This window comes from Epinephelus moara, chromosome 14, assembly GCF_006386435.1.
Source record: "Epinephelus moara isolate mb chromosome 14, YSFRI_EMoa_1.0, whole genome shotgun sequence".
In the NCBI taxonomy this organism is placed as follows: domain Eukaryota; kingdom Metazoa; phylum Chordata; class Actinopteri; order Perciformes; family Serranidae; genus Epinephelus; species Epinephelus moara.
In genome coordinates, this window is record NC_065519.1 from 41,503,518 (window position 1) to 41,512,957 (window position 9,440).

The 9,440-nt window shown below is 40.4% G+C and overlaps 1 protein-coding gene across 1 annotated transcript; it reads left to right on the forward strand.

Moving 5' to 3' along the window:
* The first annotated feature begins 606 nt into the window (after positions 1 to 606).
* Positions 607 to 8,184, forward strand: LOC126401220 (glucosamine-6-phosphate isomerase 2). Its single transcript, XM_050062339.1, has 7 exons — positions 607 to 699; positions 1,216 to 1,351; positions 1,459 to 1,560; positions 3,406 to 3,588; positions 4,230 to 4,414; positions 4,613 to 4,787; positions 7,295 to 8,184. The coding sequence occupies exons 2-7, from the start codon at positions 1,228 to 1,230 to the stop codon at positions 7,351 to 7,353; spliced, it is 828 nt and encodes a 275-aa protein (XP_049918296.1). The 5' UTR covers positions 607 to 699; positions 1,216 to 1,227; the 3' UTR covers positions 7,354 to 8,184.
* Positions 8,185 to 9,440: the final 1,256 nt, after the last annotated feature.

Sequence of the window (9,440 nt, forward strand, 5' to 3'; positions counted from 1 at the left end):
ATATGTGTGTATATATATATATATATGTGTGTATATGTATATGTGTGTATATATATATATATATATATATATGTATATATACATATATATATGTGTGTATATATATATATATATATATATATATATATATATATGTATAACAACAATCGAAATGCACTAGCAAATAGCTCCTACGCTGGTTATTGTCCAGTTAATTTACCCAATTTTCCCTGAAATTAGTACATTACAAAATTACATATACCTCCATATGATTGCAGTCCATGTGAGCATCAGGTAAGCAATATTTACTTTAAACAATGTTTAGTACAGTATGGAGGGGGGCTACAGGGAGAAAAAAAAATCATGTTATGGCCTTCAAGCAAGCAGCGTTTTAGGCTTTGCACTTACAAAGTCATTGCTGCAGGAATGGGTGTCAGTGTCATGAAAAAAAGTAGAATGTTACACAGGTAAAAATGCTGTAACTTGACAGAAAGGAATTCAATACCTAAACCAACCAGTTAACACTATATTTACTGTTAAATTCTCTTTATTTGAATTTATCTAACAATTTGTCATTATTATTAGTAGTAGTAGTATTTTGGCTTACACGGACTTCCGTACCTTCCACGGTGAAATCACTTGACCGGTAGCTTGTCACGTGACATAACAGCCGCCCGACCTCACATGACTACTCGTCTGACAAACAGCGGATTTTAACAGGTAAAAACACGAAATATCTGAACTGTGTTGTTCCTGTTAACAAGTTGCTAAGTAACGATATTAGCTTCACATTAGCTTAGTGACACTAACCGACTTGTCAGCAGTAACCATCCACTGAACTTAGACCAAGCCGCTCCTGCTGAAGTTGCTCCGCTTGCTAACATTAGCCACTGCCTCAAGTGTAATATCTGACTCAACCAGAGTCCTGCTCACGTACAGCGTGACCTGTATGGGACCGTCTGTGTCTGCCTCAGTAGCAAAGAACAGCCAGTCCTTTTTAAAGCAAGCCTACATTTGTGAAGGCAGTTTAAATAAGTGACGCATTTTAAAGTAACAACTTTGATAGTCAGCTAGCAAAGAGCGCACTCAGCTGCCAGTTGTAGAAAAGAGGTTTGGTGTGGTGCGTCCTCATTCTGCCTCTCTGTCACCATCGCATTAGCAGGGCGCCTTGATAACTCCGGTGACTGTGACCGGTTTCTAAACTGTGACTTAATTAAATTCTCTTTACTCCTTTAGTAAATCAATACAATGAGGCTGGTCATTCTGGACGACTATGACCTGGCCAGTGAGTGGGCAGCAAAATACATCCGCAACAGAATCATCCAGTTCCGGCCGTCCGCTGACAGATACTTCACTCTGGGTTTACCTACAGGTGAGCACCGCCCACACAGACAGGAAGGTGCTAGTAGGGTTAGTGGGCACAAGATCTTGTAGCTTTATCAACATTAAACGGAACGTATATCAATGTGTCTCTTTCAGGGAGTACTCCCTATGGCTGTTACCAGAAGCTGATAGAATACTACAGAAGTGGAGACATTTCATTCAAATATGTGAAGACCTTCAACATGGATGAATATGTTGGTGAGTTAATTAATTAACTAATTAATCACTTAACTTTTCTGTTGATTTCATACTTACATCATTGAACTTATGAAGTATGCAGTGTTGCTTTGAAATGTTCGAAAGATATTTGAGGAGTCGGCACTGGAGATAAAGCCTTCTGGCTTTAAATCAAAGGCAGGCTATTACTTCACACACTATTAGATATGGTCAGTCAGTCTTGTGCAGTGCACTACATTCCACTAGTGAAAAATCAATGTGTAGTCTTGACTTGAAGAACTCACTATACTTCAACCTGCGACTGTGATTGACTGCAGTGATTTTAGGCCACTATACACAGTGTGATAACAACAGTTATCTTACAGGTTTATTTTGTGTCACACTTTGGAATCGCACTTTGCTCTGGAATCGCAATAAAGAAACAAAAGCTGTGGACATAAAGCTTGTACTTGTTTTTTTCTAGCTACCACTACTGCAAATGAAACTTACCGTGACATGGCCACAGTCAAAACTGCAGGTCATACTGTAGTGCAGAAAACATTTTTCTTACAAAACTTTTACAGATGACACATGTAAAAGGTATTAAAGTAGGGATGTCAAGATTAACCAGTCAATCAAAATCATTGTATTTATTTTTTCCCCACCTAATTTTAGTGATCATCAAGCCTCTGCAGTGGAATTAACATCATATTATGCATGCATAATCTTATCATGATGGCCCACCAGCAGATGGAGACATGAAACACAATACTTTTCAGTGTATGTAATATTCATTCATTCATTGCACAAATTAAGAAAAAACATGTCGGCCAATATCTGATAGTTCATTTTAAAGCCAATATCGGCTGATACTGATGACGTGCCGATATTATCGTGCATCCCTAATTCCTGCATTGCTGCCCTGTGAAAACCAGTCCCTGTAGGAGATGTGGGGCTGTTTTAGTGATTGTTGCATCCTGAAATCCCTGATTTCACAGTAGCCTTTCTTAAAAATTGCAAAGCATGTCGCTAACCCTGGCAGTGAGAGTAAAACTCAGATGACTTCATCACTCTGAAATTCTGTAAGGTGACACTATCAAACAAAGCAGACTTGTTAGAAATGCATGGAGGTCCATCCAGTTCACACCAGCTAGCTCAAGATTATATATATATTATATTTTCATCTGAATTGCTCATTTTATACCCTCCACATCCTCGCGGCGAAGACGCTGCAGCAGTTTGTTTTGTTTTAGTGTATATCTGGCCCTTAAAGGGGGAAACCACCTAAATTAAGATTTTCAACGTTATTTTCATGGCCTAGGGAGGTTGAATCAATATTTGTGAACATGAGAAACCAGAGAAGTAAGTCTTAAATTTGTGATGTCATAGGTAATATAGTCTGGAGCTGCTCCATAGACCCACAGATGAGCTTTACTCAATTGTAGTATTCTCAGAACAGAAATCTCAAACAGAAAATGTTTGCTGGCTGATATGAAGAATACAACTTTTTTTTCCTATCGAAGACCCTGATATCGATATTGCGCAATGTTTAGTTGGCTATATAATGCCCAGCCCTAGTACCCTTATACTCTGAACGTTCCCCTGGGTGCGGTCAGTGTCACCTTGAACATCTTTTCTAATTCATTTTTTTAATAACATCACAGATTTGAGTTTTAGCACTCTAGTTTTTGGATTTGGGAGAGAGTTGTTAATGGGAACCAATATTGTTGGACTGACTCAGACCATAGAAATAACATGCATGAATTGTGAAAATGGGCGTAGTTCCCCTTTACAGTAGGAAAAAAAAGTGCTGTCTTTACCCTGGAGGCTGGAGTCATAGCACTACATCTCTTTGGTAAAAAAAAAGGTGACCTTCTTGTTCTCCAGGTCTACCTCGTGCTCATCCAGAGAGCTATCATTCCTACATGTGGAACAACTTCTTCAAGCACATCGACATCGATCCAGCCAATGCTCACATCCTGGATGGAAACGTAGAGGACCTGGAGTCAGAGTGTCAGGCCTATGAGCAGAAGATCGCAGAGGCTGGAGGAATTGAGCTGTTCGTAGGAGGTCAGACACATTGTTTCTTATGTTGTTTTGTCTTCCATACATGGGGCACGAAATACCACGTGCATATGCATGGTAGCGCAACTAAAATCTGAATTCTACACGCACTGGTGTACGTAATTTGATGCAGAAAATGTGTTGTGCAGGGCTGTCAACGCTCACGTGTTGACTACAAGACTCACAATTGACTCTTTTCACATGGCCTTACACCACACGCCAATTGTTTACTTTATCATTTCATTCATAACTGATAACACTGCACTGTGAAAATGGGACATTGAAAGTGATGGGACAGCCAAGACAGCAGTAAGGCGCAACAGCAGTACTGTAAAGCACTGCAGTTAAGCCAGCTGCCATTTGCATTTTGATGCATCCCTGGTACTTGGAATGGATGAATAAAGACTTGCATTACAACAATGATTTATTACATATCATATAAATAAATTAAATAAATGTTTTCCCTCAGAGATTTGCTGAAACTTGTATGTCATCTTCAGGATGACCCTGATTACGACCATGTAAAACAATTTATCAGTTCAGTATCAGTTATCAAGTGAGGAAAATTTGCATAAGTCATCTCTTGGGTGAGAGAAAGTTGTCTTTAGCTCAGTCTTTGACCGGTTCCTCTCATTGTCTCTCTGTAGGTATCGGCCCTGATGGTCACATAGCGTTCAATGAGCCAGGTTCCAGCCTTGTCTCCAGAACCAGAGTGAAAACTCTGGCTAAGGATACCATTGTGGCCAACGCTCGTTTCTTTGGCAACGACCTCTCCAAGGTTCCCACCATGGCTCTGACTGTGGGAGTCGGAACTGTCATGGATGCCAAAGAGGTTAGATTAACCAGATTATCATGTTAAGATATTCTGTACCATATATGAGCTATTTGGACATACCTTACAACCTCTGGCAGGCAGTTTAAATACGATTATATATTTAAAGAATACCTATTGCTTCACTCTTTATGTTCCTTTCCTGGATCCACAGTAGGAAGTGGCTGTGCTGACTATAACACTTTGTCTTCTGCTCAGGTGATGATTCTGATCACAGGAGCACACAAAGCCTTTGCTCTGTATAAAGCCATAGAGGAGGGAGTGAACCACATGTGGACTGTATCAGCATTCCAGCAGCACCCGCGCACCATCTTTGTCTGCGATGAAGACGCCACCCTGGAGCTACGGGTCAAAACAGTCAAATACTTCAAAGGTACCGACAAATAGTCTGTAGAAAAGAGTTTGCTGATATAAATCAGGTGTACCAAATATGACAAACACTAGTGTATAGCAGTACATTCTAACAACAGCAAACAGCAATCCATAGGCTTAACAATTAACATCAAGTGGAATCAACACGTACAGTATCTTGAACCATTTAACACAAACTGAACATTAGAGCCTTCATGGAGACTGGATTTATAGTAGGCCTGTTGGATTAGACTGGATTAGTTTGAACTAGGTAGACTTGATATACTGCCAACTAAGTGCACATGTCCTGGAATATTTTCCAGAAAGCAGATTTAGTATTAAAAACTCTGAGTTAGTTAACCTTGAGATGAGGGAAATTCTGTTTTCAGTTCCACTAAGAGAGGTAAGTTAGACTTTGAGTCAGTTACAGTGGTAACTGCCTCAATGATCCTAACCTGCTGCTGGCAGGTTTTCTTAAACAAACCCAGAGTTTCTCTCTGTCTCAGCCAGACACGCTGTTTCATTTCCTCACTGATTCAGTCGGTATTTAAAGCATGCATCGAAGCGCAACAATTAGTGGAGGTTTACTGTGCGTTAGAATCAAAATCCTGGTTGGATATTCGTTTGTTACTCAGGAATAGGGATGCACGATAATATCAGCACGTCATCGGTATTGGCCGATATTGGCTTTAAAATGAAGCGTCAGAATTGGCCAACATGCTTTTTCTTATTTTGCGCAATAAATGAAAATTACATACACTGAAAAGTATTGTATTTCATGTCTTCATCTGCTCCATCTCACTCACCCGTGATGTGATTGGTTGCACCAATGGTACATAATTTCATTATTATTTGAGATAATGTCAGTGAAGATTCTCAGTCATCCAGGTCATGGTAACCGTAAGTGCTATATGGTAGGCAACTGGACTTGCGTGCGTTTCTTGAAGACGTTTCACCTCTGATCCAAGAAGCTTCTTCAGCACTAACTGACTGGTACGGAGTTGCAGGCTTTAAACTCTGTGTGGGTGTGAACCCTTACAGAGTCATAGGGCTCACATGTGAGCTCTTAAGCAAGACTTATGGTTGTGCATAGACCCTGCGCATGTAGCCTACGCATGTCACATACGTTGTTGTGAGCATTTTTACTTCTGTGGTGGTGTGTCTGTGTCACTCCACAGTTACACCTCCAAAACACTAGTCAGTGGCGGAGGTTTCTGTGAAGTGCTGTAAAGTTTATATAGTTGATTCAAAACACACATTAAATGTGGCTTAATAGAGACCATTTCAAACACAAGTACACAAATCGGCTACACTGTAACTCACAGCATTTACAGACAAACACATTTTCCCCACAAATACAACATGCTAATGTTATTAGCACAAGCCTATGGCATTTTACATTGTATAAATTAGCCTAGCATCTAGCTATCTTTTCCTCTTCTCATATAAAGCCAGGGACAACAGCAACATTTAACAAAGGTAACAGCACACACTTTGGCTCCATTACAACTCACAAAGTTCACCGACAAAACAACTGTCTTATACTAAACACGTATCCAAAGAAATACAAAATGCTAACGTTATTAGCGCCAGCCTATGGCATTTTACATGGTATAAATTAGCCTAGCGACGAGCAGAGATTTCCTCTGCTCATACGAAGCCAGGATAAATCCCGAATTATAAATCCCTGAAGGATAATTCATACACAAGACTTAAAATGCTATTTTAGTGGAGGCTTTACTGTCTTCACAATTTATTGTTTCTTATCTGTGAAATACAAGTAAGTTAACGCTTCATTTCCACTGAGGGAAAAGGTGTCAGTATACAGAAACAGACAGGAGATCTGCGTCATCGCGATGCATAGTTACAGTTACACAATATATATATATATATATATATATATATATGTTAATATCTTTACATCCACTAGATTCAAATGGTGTCTCTGCCTTTTATTTACCTGTTGCCATGGTGAATTGTAGTAATGGAGCTCCGGAGATGATGGCTTTTTTCATTCAGTGCGCACAAGCTTTACTCGGGGTGAACAAACTCAGAGCTGATTAAACTAATTCTTTCTACCTGATTAGTTCAGTTGGTTTGAGCTGGTACGAAAGCTGGTGGGGACAAATCAGCTGCAAGATAATTTCGAACCATACTGACATGCTTGCTGGTCAGTGGGGTTGGGTGATATGACAGTATATACTGTGCAATGGTAGAAACGTGTACTGTTTCTACTGCTGGAACTATTCAGGGTATGTGACAAATCAGGGCTGGATCCTCACGTCATCTCGTGATTACGCCTGCCTTGCAAGGTAATGTTGTTTGGGCAGACATGGAGGAAGAGAGAGGAGTCGTAAATACAAAAACCTGTAACACTTAATATTATTGAGCTCGGGTGCATTAAAGCTTCCATCCATTTCCATTTTCTGTTACCACTTACTACATTTTCAGTCTTTTGTTTTTAACTTTCTACTGAGCTGTATGTGTGTATCTAATATGTTTTTATTATCCATTTTGTTTTCATTGCAGGTTTAATGCATGTTCATAATAAACTGGTGGACCCAGTGCTCAGCATTAAGGACCAGTGAAACAGAGAGGATCACCAAGGAGGAGAGCTGAAGGGAAGACGGTCAACATGACTGGACAGCCTTATTACTCTGGTACTGTTCTCTGCCTGAGGACCGGACTGACTGTCCCGACCTGTGCATATTGTTCATGCATACACTTGAACTGTCTTTGGATAATGTTACAGTTAATTAATGAGAGGTCAATGATATAAGGAGATATGCCCTCTGAGGTTCTTTGTTTAAGATTTAAAGGGATAGTGCCAGGTCACTTTTTCTAATCACAGCTGCTGGTCTTCACTGTTGTTCAGTATGCGAACTTTGGAGATAAGATTTAAAGTCATGACAGTAAACATAAAGTCATTATTTTGTTTGGTGTGTAAAGACTGTCTCTGCCCTCTGTGAATGAAACAGTACAGTATCTATATGATACATTTTCTTTATTTTTCATCAATGATTCATCCCCCAGTTAGTGATTGGACAGGAAGAAGCAGAAACTTTGTGTGTATTGGACCCAAATATTTGATTATTTGGATATCTGTTCATTGGTTTCAATTTTCACTTCTGGGATTCAAAAATTTTTTTGTTTTCTTTTTGAGAAATGACAATGAAAAAACCATAAATACATATAAAAGTCAGTGTTTTCCATACACTGACTTTTTTTTTGTTTGTGGTGGTCCACCACAATACCAGCATGACCACCACATGTTGAATTTATATATGTATTTTTTACCTTAAAATGGCCAGTGTTTTGATTTGCTCAGCCCCTCTTTGCCCCCCCCCCTCATTCTCTCTCTCTCTCTCTCTCTCTCTCTCTCTCTCTCTCTCTCTCTCTCTCTCTCTCTGTTACCCCGCCATCCCTCCGCCTCCCTGCCGNGTGTTTTGATTGCTCAGCCCCTCTTTGCTCCCCCCCCCCCCCCTCTCTCTCTCTCTCTCTCTCTCTCTCTCTCTCTCTCTGTTACCCCGCCATCCCTCCGCCTCCCTGCCGCTAGGACATTACTGCTGCGGGAGTGTGAGCTCCACACTGGGGACAGTTGGTGAGGGTCTGCCTGGTCGCACACAGTGACAGCGCTAACTGTTAGCATCACATGGCTAAAGTTACCCAACGTTTGTTAACAAGGTAAACCACAGAGTCAAGTTGTTCCAGTGTCGGTGTGAGTTTGTTGGGATCATTTAACAGCTCAGTGTCAAATGTTAACCACTGCTACTATGTTAGCTCGTGCTAACCAGGCAGTCGTTGAACTGACACGGAGGAGAATGCTCCGGAAATGGTCCATCAGTGCTGCGTCTCACCAGTTTAACACAAACACTAAATCATATAAATATAAATCTTGAATTTGTTGGAGGCTGTTTCTTCACCTAGAGGAACCTATTGATTAGTACAGAGGCTCAATGAGCAATTATGGAACTTAAATACTTTGGATTTTTAGAAGTGGGCTTGTATGAGGTATTTATCATAGTCAGTGTATTACCAACAGTAGATAGGAGAAGCAGGCAGGAGGCCAACACGGAAGCTTGATGTGGGCGATGTTGGCAATAAATCAAGGATTAGCCACCTAAAAATGTCCTATCAAACCAATAACAATTTATGTGTACGCTGTATTGAGAGTATTTTCACTGCTTTGACTTTCCATCAGACAGCAATTTCAGATGGGAAAATGAAGTTATATCGCTCTCTTCAAAGCCAGACTCCACTGAGAAAAAACATTGATTTAACATCGCAGAACACAGGAGCTGTTGGTCTACCGCTGCCTCCATTAGATAGGGGTTTTTGTGTTATTGTGTGACTTTGGTATTTGGCACTCACCGAAGTCACACAGTAACACAAACTAACTAAGTGACAGAGGCAGCAGTAGACCAACAGCTCCTATGTGGAGTGAACCAAAATGACTGTCTATGTCAATGGAGTCTGATGGCTTTGAAGAGAGAATAGATATGGAACTGCAGCCGTTATTGGCTTCCCTGTTGGAACAGGCTGTGTGACAGAAAAGAGGTGAAAACACTCTCAATATAGTGTGTATTCAAACTGCTGACCCCTCCAGCACAGTACATTACTTAGCTTCCATTTCAGCACTCCTACCCATTCTCCAAAATGAGTGCATACTGACAGA

Coding starts and splice junctions, on each gene's coding strand:
- LOC126401220 (XM_050062339.1), top strand. CDS start 1,228: ATGAGGCTGGTCATTCTGGACGACTATGACCTGGCCAGTGAGTGGGCA. Junction 1,352..1,458: donor CACTCTGGGTTTACCTACAG/GTGAGCACCGCC, acceptor TGTCTCTTTCAG/GGAGTACTCCCTATGGCTGT. Junction 3,589..4,229: donor AATTGAGCTGTTCGTAGGAG/GTCAGACACATT, acceptor GTCTCTCTGTAG/GTATCGGCCCTGATGGTCAC.